The sequence below is a fragment of the Emydura macquarii genome, unplaced genomic scaffold, assembly GCF_026122565.2.
Source record: "Emydura macquarii macquarii isolate MOO-44397 ecotype Brisbane River unplaced genomic scaffold, CSIRO-AGI_Emac_v2 contig_2473, whole genome shotgun sequence".
NCBI lineage: Eukaryota > Metazoa > Chordata > Testudines > Chelidae > Emydura > Emydura macquarii.
Window position 1 is genome coordinate 29,458,755 of NW_027132610.1, and position 13,304 is coordinate 29,472,058.

Consider the following 13,304-nt stretch of genomic DNA (forward strand, 5'->3'; position numbering starts at 1 on the left):
TGTCACTCTTCCTTTACATATTTATAGGTGGATGAAGTGTTATTAATGTTGTATTTTCTTTTGGAAAGGCATTAACTTTCAAGTCAATTCCCCTTATTCCTCTTCCTTCTGGTATCTCTCTTTTCTAAAAGGAATTTGTGTATATTGTGATTGTTTGCTTGTGGTGGTGAAGTGTATGTTTAGTGACAAAACAGTGGATGTGTACACACTGAAATGCTCCTCCCACCAATATAGCTCCCTTGCTATACAGGCACAATAAAACTACCTCAACAAGAGGTGTGGAGCTTATGTTGGAATAGTTAGGGCAATGCAATGTTAGTGAAGATCAGGAGTTCCCAACCTTTTACTCAATGTGACCCCATTTAAATACTGAAAATTTTTGGCGACCCCAGCAGACAAGTCATGGTATTGCAATGTTTATGGTATTTATATTTTTCATTTAAAATATTTTAAATCATTTTAACGTTTTTTAAATAAAAATACAACATTGAATACAAAGCCTAAAATAACTATTACATCAATTTATATTTACTGTGCAGTCATACTGCTAAGCAACCCTAGATTCACAGTTGCTAAATTGAGACTTAAAAGTGTGGGAAGGGGGCACACTGCAGAGATTCTGGGCACTGCTGCTATGTACAGGTATCCAACAACAGACTGCTTATGTAGGCTGTTCCCCGTGCTGTCTTAGTTTTGCCATGGATGGCTCTGGCTCCCAGATCAGCCCAGACACTGGAGGATACAAAATGACTTAAAGTCACCTTATCTTTTTTCCATTGGGTTGCAAGTTTTGTTGTGTTGCACTTCTTTAGTGTCTTGCAGTAATTGTTCTCATTCATCTCACTCAGGCCCCATCCAGAACATTGTGATCACCCCCTCCACTTTCCTGCCCCAGGCAGCCCCACACCCAACACTGACACCCCCTCACTCTCCTGCCCCTGGCAATACCCCAGCACTGTGACACACCCCCTGCTCTCCTGCCCCAGGCAGCCTCACTACACCCAGCACTGTGACACCTTCCATCTCTCCTGGCCCCCCCACCCACCCACACTGTACTTTGCTCCTTCCCCAGCAGTGCCTCCCCCCATTTCAGGGCTGCCGCCCCAAGCTGGGCACTGCTGGGTCTCGTGACCCGCCCAGGACTCCCCGCAGCAGGGAGGGTGCATTGGCGGAGAGGACACAAAGCAAAAGGGGAGGAGTGAGGCCCCTTGCCCATGACCCGGCCAGGCCGCCCAATGCTGCTGCTGCCGTGAGCAAGCCGGAGCCCTGCCCTGCGCTGTCCAGTGCTCCTGGGCGGTAGCTGTTGAGCATCTTTGCAACCCTCGTTTTTTATCGTTACGACCCCAAATGGGGTCACGACCCCAAGCTTGGGAACCGCTGGTTTAGATACTGCTTTCTTTACATCGGCTGTTGGCTCTCATTCTTGTCAATATGACAAGAAAGTTGGGCAGCTAGAGCTGCTGAGGGGACTCTACTGACCCTGGCTGACTCCTTTCATTTCATTTTCAGTAAGCAGATCATGGAACAGCTTGGAACTTTCTGTAGAATTTATAAAACATGGTTATACTGAAAACCACATGAACAGTGGTCTACTATTTGCATATCTGTGGTTTTAGATCTCTACACCACAGAGCTGGATATGAGACTAAGTTGGCACTATAAACTTTGTCAAGGCATAAAACCTTTGAGTTGAGGACCATCCTTTGAAATATTTCAGAAGTTTATCTTAGAAAATAAAAGTACAACTATTAAAATATTTAAAGAACCCATTATTAAGTACAGTTTTTAACATTTTAAAATTCATTTCCTTTATAGATTAATATTGACTCAAGTGATAATGGGCTTCATTAATGTGCAAAGTATGGAATTAATACTTTGCAACTCCTAACAAGTTCTAAATATGCAGATTTAATTTGTTCTTAGAGTCTTTTTGTTCCATGTGGAAATATTTACATTTGAAGTACTTTCTTGATTATAAAATATTACATCTGAACCTCACTAATCCACATACCTAGAGTGTATTTCTGTTTCATCCCTTTCCCTCCTTCTCGTGTGCCAGAAGCCTGCCAATCACTATCTAACTTTCATTAGTGTTTGTTGTGTTTTGTTTTGGGTTTTTGTGTGTAAATTTCTTAGTTTTGAAATGTGCAGATTGACACTTTTGTAGAAAATGAAGCCTTTGCTCTCTTTTCACAGAACAGAAATGGCACAGGTGCTAACAATACAAACATCTCATCCCTGTTTTTTATGAAATTATCTCAACACCCTGTAGAAAGGACCACTTCTAGGGGTTAGGAGGTTACTTTCTTTTCTGTGTCCATTCAGTTGTTGGTCTTTTTTTCAGAATACATGTATTCAGTTGTGATCGTGGTTCTTGTGACAAAGGTGCTTGCACATAGTTCAGTGTGCTGAGACTAACAAATTCATTTTACATATGATACTGAAAAGCAATCCAGTGTTGAACACCTTTTGTTCAGTACCAACCTTTGCAGGATTCAGATTGGTTTGAAAGACTATTGTGTCTCATCACAAAAGTTTATATAGAAGTTTGAAATTACAGTACCAGAACTGGTAGGGACATATAATATTTTATTGTGTGTTTGGACAGTGCCTATCAACATGTGGGCACCACTGGAATACAAATAATATTACTAAGATTTCATAAAAGTAATGAAATCTATTACGGTACATTTACAATATGCTGTAGTGTTGTCAAATGATGAAAGATAAACTACACTTGTAAAATAAATGAACAGAGCATGTCTGTTGTAGTATCTTAAATTTATTAAATTATATACTTAGGGCCTGATCCTGAAAGGTGGTGAGGATGGTGTTGCATGTTTTCAACCCTGGCTAACTTAAATGATAGCTAAAGGCACTTGGGGTGTAGTCCTGCAGTGTACTCACTCACTAATACGCAGATTTTTGTTATCCTTGGTGGGTTTTCCAGCCAATATGAATTAGCAAAGTTCTGCTCTATTAGGAAAAATGTGAACTCACTAATGAGTCAAGCTCTTAATGGTGGTATAGTATGACAGAAGATACCTTCTGCTATGTACATTATAATTCTGATGACTCTTATATTCTTTTTCTCGTAAGTAGTAAAACGTTCAGTTATTCTTTAAATTAATTAAATAAATAAAATGCCCCAAAATTCAAGGAAAAAACAGACATGGTTCTTTTAAGAATTACAACATCTTGGTTGCTGCAGTCATGTTACTAGTGTTATACAGTTAGTAGGGAAGTGCATAAAATCCTCATCTCTTTAAATCTATGATTTTCCTGCTTTAATATAGAAATATTTGTAAAACACAATTTTTTAGACTCTTTAATGGTATAGTTACTCAGTAAAATTTGTGACACTGCAGCAAAATTTCCTTCCTTTAGAAAACTGATGTTATAAATTCAGCAGAAACCTTTGAAATTAAATGGGAAAAATATTCCCGAAGTGTAAAGTGATTAAGTAATATAGAAAAGTAATATGAATCTTTTATTGTGTAGCAATAGTGACACCTAGTGGAAGGCTGCATGTAATGCATTCTTTCTGTACAGTATTTCCACATTCTTTGTACACTTTATTTTGGATGAAATATAAACAGTTTATAAAATGATCTTGTGTTTGATCACTGGACAAATACATTTGCATGTTATATATTCAGATACTGAATTTTAAAAAATTCTCTTCTGCTTTTGAGGTTAATATTTTTCAGGAGAACTAAATTCTGACTAGGTTCTCAGTTTGACAACTTGAAAAAGGATTCTAATTTTTGATATCAGCATATTGAAGGGTCAGCAAATATATAAAGTTTGGCAATAGGATTCAAAACGGCTTTCAGTGACTGAAGTTGAGTTCAAAACAAGTTATAGCAGGAAATGCTGTAAAGTTGATTTGCATCTTCTGCCTCCACTGATCAACAGGTTGTGGAGAAATGCATCTCTGAATTGAGATTGAGTACAAATGCTAATTTTATTAAGCATGTTTAATAAAATTTATGAATCTTTAATGTACTTGTTTGTTTTATTTTCTTAGCCAGAACTGCTTCTTGCGTAATGTGTAAAGTAGAAAGATGAGAGTAAAGAAAATGAACATGGATATTTGTGACAGAAATATAATATCATGGGATGGCAATAGTAGAAGTAGTTGAATATTTATGTGCGCATATGAACCATAAAACCCCCAAAGTGGGAATCTAATATATTTTTAAAGAGAATTTACTCTTTTATAGAATAAATCTTATTTTGAAAATAGTTTACCTGATTGATTCAGTTCAACATTAAGTGCTCATGCTTAAGGTGCTTTTAAATAATAGATACATATTTTATTGGCTTGATCCATCTTTATAGAAACTATAGAGCCAGTAAAAGCAGATCTTATTTCAGCTAACATTGATTTGGTTCTGCTTTTCAGGCATTCGTGTTATTACTATGGTAAAAATGATAAGCTTTTTATATTTAGATATGTGGGCTGTCACCTGCTTTCCTTAAATGGTATAAAATAGGACTGATGGACACCCAAGTGGATGGTGCAAATGAACTCTTGAGCAATGCGAGAGCTTTTAAATTTATGGTTCAAATGCCCCCAACAGGATAGGGTATATTTCTGCAATATAGAACCTTTGGATGTTAAGCATTTACTTCATTTGATATGTGATGACAATTGGAAAATAAAACATAGAGCTTCATGGAGAAGGTGCATTTTTCTTTGGGTGTTAATTTAGTTCAAATCATGGAAACTATTTATGAAAGAAGCAAGTAGACACATTTTTGGATGCAAAATGTCAACTCTTACCTGTTGGTGAGTGTTACAAAGGGAAAATATTGATACAAGATCACAAAATTTACACTGATTCATACTGGATTACACTAGTATAATTCCGTTGAAATCCAAGGAGTCATGCCAGTGTAAAATTGAAGTAATACAGCAGTGAATCAGCCCCAGGTGACTGACATCAGGAGCCCCACTGCCCATTTTCCAGTTTATCTGGATTTTTGGTTATCCGATCTGGCCCTGGTCCCAATTTGACAGGATAATCTGGATTCCATATTATCTGGGTACCTGTGCTCTCTTGTGCCTGCAGAGAAGAGCAGTTTTCCAGCTGGCTGTCTGCAGCAACAGCAGCACAGCAACCTCCAGTGGGAAGCACATGTAAAGGGAGACTTTCTGTTCCCTTTTATTCATGTGGAGTGGTGGGGAAGGAATGAGTCCCTAGTGGAGGGGAGTGTAGGGTGCATGTGTGTGAGGAAAGCAGTCTGTCCTTTTATCATTAACGCTGACTTAAAAGACAAACCTGAAAGTAGGTACTTTAATCTTTCCCCTGTCCCTTGTTCCCATGGTAAATACACACCACTCTATTACATGTTTTTAATTGCAGCAATACCTCCGTGGCACATAATTTCACTCACTAAACAGATTTAAATCTGGTCAGTACTTGGAAAAGAGTCCTCCAAAGAGAGAACAGATCTGATACATTGGAAGGAAGTGTGAATATCTGTAGATTCTGAAAGAGATGGCCATGAGGAACTGAAGGGAAGTCATCTGTATTTGGGAGTATGAATTTCCAGTATGAGAGCAGGGATTGCATACACATGAGTTTGTGCTGTTAGTTGGGCCTGGTAGGCACTATGGTACCTTACTCTTTTATGTCAGGAAGGGACCAAGTAGTCCCTCATACATTGAAGAGAATGGATTCTCCCAGGTCCCATCTCAAGAGTTAATGTTTGCAAGCTCTATCTCCCTTTTGGCATTGCTTCTAATTTCTGAGGGGTATGCGTGTGTTTTATTTTTCATTGTAAGTATATTGAGTCTTTGTAATAGATTTTTTTTAAATGTAAAGCACATTTTATTTGTAGTGCTTTAATTGGCAAAATATTTGGTGTCAGTGAATAAATAATTTGTGGGCCTCCTTTAAATACAATATAGCAGCCGAATAATTAACAGAGATTGACGTTTTTCATTAGCTCTGATGGAACATTGTATGGACAATGAGATTGAGAAAACACAGCTAGAAAGTAGCTGAAGGACTTTTCTCCTTTTAGCCTCTCATACAGGAAACCTAGCTAACCTTTTTAGAGCTCAGGCTATGCTTAATAAAGCAGAATGTGTACATATATATGTTTAGTCAGAATAGAAATGATTGAGTTTGGAATGCAGCCAGAGCTCCCATTAGGGAGGGAAAAAAGTGTACTCTTGCCGATTGTTTTAGTAAACAGGAGTTCTCTAGGGTAAGAGTTTTTTTGGTACCTACAGTAGTATCTGCACTCTTGGGTCCTGTTTGCTCACAGGCAACACTTGGGAACTGATTAGAAAGCTCTTTAAGGATTTTGATCCTTTTCTCCTGAGGTCTGTCAGTTCAGGTGTGCTGAGAGATCTTTTGAGACTCACTCTATAGTTGTCTTTTCTTTTTCCTCTTGATGGAAGTAGTGTTGACGTTAAAAGTTATTCTGTTACATAAAAATGAGAACAGTTTTCTAATACACACCTTCAAACTTTCTCTTAAAATGTAACTGGGTTCTTGCATTTTCTCTTTGATTTACTTGTGACAGTTTTTTAATGATACATATATTGTGTTTTAGAAAATATTTTAAAATATTGGATGAACTTTAGTTTAGTTTTTTTGTTAGCTGTTAATTACGTTGATATGATACAGTAGCTGCTGAAAACTCCTTAGCCGATGTCCCTGTTGGACATTTGTTGTTGTGTCCGCTATGTTGACAAAGATTGCAGTAGTGGTGGCTAACAGATTTGGTCAGAGATGTTACCAATATCTCTTTCTCAAAGCCAAAAGTGAATGAAGTTTGTTCTTTGTCCCAGCAGGATGTGTCTTTATTGACGGTGGCACTGTTGGTGCCACCGGATTGGTTCTGTGGGATCGACTGAGTGGCAGTGGAGACCTGCTCAGTCAATTTGGAAGTTGACGCCATTAATCCACCCCCTCAGAAAGAGTAACACTGTGTCGATGGGAGAGGGTATTTCCCATTGAGGCAGTGTAGTGGGGACACCGCGGTAGATAGAAGTTAGGAGGTTCCACTGGCAGTGTTGACCAGGCCCCAGTGTCTTTCTGGAGTGTGTGTGGAAATACTCTGGCTTAGTGACAGTTACTTCAGTTGACACCTGGGTTAAGTGATCAGTACATCAAGGTTTATGACCCACTTCGAAATCCTCATTTTGGGGTGAGATGTTCAGTTGTAGGGTGAAGAATCCCCTTCCAGTAACACTGTTATCAACAGTGCATTTCTTGATGCAAAGGAATAATGTATATTCCTTAGTAAAGTTTCAAGAGCTAGAGCATAATTTTTTTAGTCACTCAGTAGAGAGAAGGCTTCTCTTATTGGGAAACTGTTGAGCCATTATCTAGAAAGCACTGCTTCTAGACTAGCAAGTTTTTCAGTTTTCATCCGGTAGCAACTGGTAGATTAGATAGTTTTGCATTGTTTCCCAGAATTTAGAGAAATTAAGTACTTTTTGGTTGCACAGCCAAAAGAAAAGAAGAAAGTGTTTTGAATTCAGAACCTTGCCCAGCAATATAGTACTCATTACATGAGATTGTCCAGTACACCTCATGTTTTCTTTTCTGCTGAAAATAACAAAAGGTAGCCAGTGGAATTTGCAATATTGCTCCTTCCTGGAGCGTTCATTTGTTGTTAACTTAAATAACAGGGCGTAACCTCAATTTGGCTCTTCCTAGGATTTTACCTGCGGGACTTGTCTGTGCTGGTTTCCAGTTTCCTTTGGCTAACAGAGACTCCTGCTTCTCCCTAGAGAAGTCCCCTAGAGACTGGTTTACAGTGACACACAGATTGGTAGGATAATAAATAATGAGGAGGATTAGGTTACTGTTACAGAATGATTCAGATCACCTTATTAAATGGTCAGTGTCCAAGAAGGTGTGTTTTGATGTAGCCAAATGCAAGATAACACATCTGGGAACAAAGAACACAAGTTACACCTAAAAGATAGGGATTGTCTTGGAAAACAGTGACTCAGAGAAGGACATGGTGGCATGGGCATCATTGTAAATAATGGCTTCAGTATGATCTCTCAGTGCAGAGCTGTGGCTAAAAGAATTAATGTGATAATTGGATATATAAAAAAGGGGAATATCAAGTTGTGAAATGATCTTGTGTCTGTAGGCACCGTTGGTAAGACCACTACTAGAATATTATTGGGTTCTGCCAGCTATACTTCAAAAAGGGTGTGGAAGTACTGGACAGAGTTCAGAGGCGGGCCACAAAAATGGTCTAGAGGCTAGAAAACCAGCCTTAAGATATGAAGCTGAAGGAGCTCAACTTTTACTCTCCTTATTGAAGGGAAGGTTAAGTGTCTTGCTCACTGAATATAAATACTTACATGTTGAAAACATATCTGATAGTGGGAAGGCTTTTCAACCGTGCTGACTAAGACATAACAAGATCTGGTGGCTGGAAGTTAGACAAATTCAACCTTGAAATAGGCAGCGTTTCCTAGCAGTGAGGGTAATTAAACACTGGAACAGATTGCTATTGGAGGTGGTAGACTCACCGTTGTTTGGAGGCTTTACAGTGAGATTAGATAGCTTTCTAAAATATACACTAATTTATCTTCTGGGAGAAATTTTATGGCGTCTGTGGGTGTAGGGAGAAGGGGAGTTGGGCTGGATAGTTGTGGGGCATCCCTTTGCTCTGTAATCTGTGAAACTATGAATCCCTCTGCTCATTCCCTTCTTTTATGCATCATGGAAAGAACAGGAAGCTCTGCATAGTTCTCAACATATGCCTCTGCATATGACTGTAATCAATCTCATGCTACAGGGCTTCTGGCTGTTACCTGAAGGGGTCAGGAAGGAATCTGTTTCCTGCTGCACAATTGCCAGGTGTATTCTGGATCCATCTTCCTCTGAAGCATCAGAGATTGGGTGCAGATGAAGATGAGACACCAGACGGGGTGGACCAGTGCTCTGAAATGGTACAGCGAGCCTCTTTCTTAGACACCTGGTGGGTGTGTCTTGCTTAAATGCTCAGAGTCTATCATCTGACAGTGAGATTTGTGTTTGGAAAGGACTTTTCCCCCAGGTCAGATTGGCAAGGACCTTAGGGATATTTCACCTTCTGTTGCCTGGGGCATGGATTTCCTGCTAGGAACACGTGGGCGTATTTCAGCTAATCAATTCTCTGCCATTGCAGAGGGCCATTGTTACGGGCCATTGACAGCACCTTGGTGTCTCCTGTTTTCCGCCAGTGGCATACAACAGTTTACTCTTCTGAGGACTGAAGTGTTTTGGTATAGCTAAAGTGATTAGGTTTAATATAGGGCTATGTCGGTGAATGTAATGGTCAGTAAGATACAGGTGGTTAGTCTGGATGATCTATTGACCCCTCTGGCCTCTGAAGCTATGACCTATAACTATGAGTTACAGATAACAAGACTCATCTGAATCAACAGGGCCAGTGAGTGGATGAGCAGGGCGGTTGCACTGGGCACCAGTTTCCTGGGAGCAACATACTTCTGTATCACGGTGCTTTTTTTGGGCTCTGCTGATTGGCTGGCCTTTCTTTTTTTTTCAGTCCCCTTCCCTCCCCCCAGTTGCTGAGGGAAAATGTTTTCTTCCTGGATGTCAAAAGACCTATGTCCATTATTGTGAATCAGAAGTAGTTATTCTGTATCTTTATAGTTCTTAGCACCAGAATTCAGGGTGACACAATAGGAGAACACTGCATTCTTGTGTAGGACCATAAATCCATATCCGGTTTTCCAAAACTTGTCTACTAAACAAGAGCTAGGAGCATCTTTCTCTTTGTATAGTTTTCTGTCTTTCTTCTGCTTGTGGCGCCATTCTCTTAACTCACCCTCAGTCCTTAATTTTTTCTGACCATTTATACTGTAGGCATTACAGGTTTTGAAAAAAATAACTTTTCTTAGACTTTTGAATTCTTTCCTATTGTGCAATAGGTTATAGTATATATGATATTAAGTAATTTTCATATTCTTTTGACAATAAGAATGTTGATCTCACACAGTCCTGAAGTTAATGTGCCACAGTATTTGAGTACCCAAATTATTTCCCTTTCTATCTAAGATACTTTGATGTTTCAGTTTTTGATTATAATTGACTGTTTAATAGTTACCTCTGTAAATTTTATTAACTGACAAATAACATGTATGGTTGTGTAGTGGAGGCCCACTGACTCTTGCTGTTAACTTTGTCTAACGTTTCCCAGTATGAGGCTTGATTTTCCGATTTTTATAACTTTGGCTATCTTAACCTCTTTGGGTTGAAATTTTTGCAAGCGTGCTCTGTCTCTCAAGTATTTAAAAAAAAAAAAAAATTGAAAGTTTGAGTCAGAACAATTAGAGTTAAAACTGCATTTAGTATTCAGTGTCCTGACTTAAGGAAACATACAAATTTCCTTAATGTTGGAAAAATATTTTTCTTTTGATAACTATATTCTTAGTACAAACAACGAGAGTCCTGTAGCACTTTAAAGATTAACAAATTTCTGCAGGCATAAGCTTTCGTGGGTGCAGTCCACTTCATCAGGTGCCTACAGAAATGTGTTTGTCTTTAAGGTGCTACAGGACTCTCGTTTTTGCTGTATACAGACTAATACGGCTACCCCTCTGAATATATTCTTAGTATAAGTAGATCAGCCAGAAACTTGTTCTGAGGTTGAATCTGAGGTCTATAGGGTTTTTTTCCCCCTCAATTAATCTGGGATAATGGAGAGGATTTTTGGAAATATAATTACAATACAATACTTGTTTTACACTCTAGACACAATGTTGTTACTCTGTAGGCTGCTATATGTTACTATTAGCTCCCTCCCATATTTTCTTTCATTTGCCTTATTAAAAAGATAATTTTCACAAGTCTTGTGTTTGCTCTAATTCTTTTATTAATGAAAGCTGTTAAAAAGAAACAGTTGGGGGTAGAGTTTGTAGAATTTTTTGCAAATTAGAAAGTGTTTTTCATTCTGTTATCATAAGGTGGTTTTTTGTCTGGAATTTTTTTGTTGAAATTGGAAATTTCGGAACTGAATCATGTGGCCAATTTGGAAATACAAAATTGGCTGGAAAAAAAAGCAGCAAAAATAAAAAAATAACAAAACCAATATTTGAATAAAACAATTTTTTTTAAACCAAGACCTTTTTTTGGAAATTAAAAAGTTTTCATATTTTTCAGTTGAAAAATTTTGAACAAATTGAATAGTGATCAATAAACATCTGTGGGAAAAGAGCATTATCTTCTCAAGTAACTGAACCTAGCTGATCACAGTGCTCTGCTGAATCTGGGTGGAGGCTGTTACTTGTTTGTGTAGATCAGTGGTTCTCAAGTAGAGGTCTTCCCGGGGGTACATCCACTCATCCTAGATATGTTCCTAGTTTCACAACAGGCTACATAAAAAGCACTAGCAAAGTCAGTAGAAACTAAAATTTCATACAGACAGTGACTTGTTTATACTGCTCTATTTATTATACACTGAAATGTAAGTACAATATTTATATTGCAATCAATTTATTTTATAATATGATAAAAATGACAAAGTTAGCAATTTTTCAGTATTAGTGTGCTGTGACACTTTTGTATTTTTATATCTGATTTTGTAAGCAAGTAGTTTTTAAGTGAGGTGGGGCTTGGGGTATGCAAGAGAACTCAAACTCCTGAAAAGGGGTACAGTCATCTGGAACGGTTGAGAACCACTGGGATAGATAGTGCCATCTTTGTTTAGCCTTTACAGAAAAAATAGTCTCTTGATTGTAAGAGCTTATTAATTAGTGCCTAAATTATACAATTGGATCTGTAAGGATGGGGCCCTGTTGATTTCACTGGGACTCCATAGGTGCAAGAGTCTGCCTATTTGCCTGCTTGGGTTTGAATGCCCAAGTTACGATGAGAGGAGGAGATAAAACAGGGGATTTGTAGATGAGGGCCATGGTGCAATAAATATATGATAACTTGGGGGACTACTCAACTGAAGGAATCCTTTCAGCTCTCGCAGTTGTTTTCTAAACTGCCTCTGTAAGGATAGAGAAAATACAGAATATTACTTATATTCCTGCTGAATAAGCCTGAAGTTCTGCCATTGTGAATACTTAAGGATAATAAAAGAAAGATTAAAAGCTTTTAGTCTAAAATGTGTTTCAGATACCTTCCTAAAATAACTTCATTTTGTTTTAACAGGTATCTTTCAGATGAAGGAATTGAAGCTTGCACAAATTCTCCTGACAAAGTCAATATAAGTGACGTTATCCTGATTGCCCTTAATGTAGGTTAAGACTGTGACTTTTTTTTTTTTTTTTGAAAAATTGTGGAAAAATTTTATATCAGATTGTGTATTATATATAGCATGTAAAGATTGAACAGTGTTTTTATTTCAATATGTTGTTTCATTTGGAATATCTGAATTAGATCTCAGAAATGCCATCTTTGCCATACAGTGATTTTTCTTAAAAACTTCAAGCTAAAAGAAATTTTAAAAAGACCATATTTTGCAATGGGAAAAATGTATTTTCTTTTTTTACCATGTGTTCATTTATTAAAAAAGAAACAACAACAACAAGAATACATCACATTTTGTGAATGTAAACATAAATACAAATATTAACTGTTGTGGTAATTAAGGTATTTCATTGGGTATTTACAGTAGTTCAGGCCTGAGATCCAACATTCCTTAAAAGTGATATGATGTAGAGATTAGACTATTTAATTATTCACTTACAAAGATAGTACTTGGAACTAAGAAGCCTTTACTGTTGGAGATGCTTTCTGTGTTTCAGGTGCAGTAGAAATTAGTTAGCAAATATTATGCTCATGTCTGTTTTGACAGCCCCAATGATAGCTGTGTACAAACAAGGGAGAAGATGGACCGGAAAGTTATTTGAATGAAAAAGGACAAAACTGAATTGAAAGCTTTATGTTTGGGAGAATAGTTGATATCATCCTTTGTTAAGGATGCTGCTTTATGAATAACCTTGCTGTGTTTGTAACTCTGAACTGTTGTTAAACAGCTTTTACGCATACTCTTCTTGTATTACATTCCATCCATGTTAGATGTCTAAACACAGGCATACCTGAAGATGGTTTATAAAAAATTGTATAAGTACAACATAATTATGGCACAAAATAAGTGTGTATTTAGTGAAAAATTCTGGATCAGTAAGTAGTCTACCTATTCCTGTCAACATGTGGATAAAGAAATATAAAAGATTGATAAATACCTCCAGCCTTATATTGCTCACTTATCTTTTAAGAAGATGAGAAGAGTACATACGAAATGTTTAGAAAAGTTTTTTAGAATTCAAGTTATTGCCTCCTCAATAAACATGATGG

At 37.6% G+C, this 13,304-nt stretch overlaps 1 protein-coding gene across 2 annotated transcripts in view; it reads left to right on the forward strand.

The window, feature by feature from the left end:
- The window catches only part of TDRD3 (tudor domain containing 3), a 208,888-nt gene that overhangs the window by 58,991 nt on the left and 136,593 nt on the right, over positions 1-13,304 (forward strand). The window contains exon 2 of one of the 2 annotated variants that reach the window (XM_067563207.1): positions 12,156-12,240. In XM_067563207.1, the coding sequence (XP_067419308.1) occupies positions 12,156-12,240 (85 nt within the window). Of the gene's footprint in view, positions 1-12,155; positions 12,241-13,304 lie in introns of those variants that run through there. The other variant, XM_067563208.1, reaches the window with a different exon arrangement.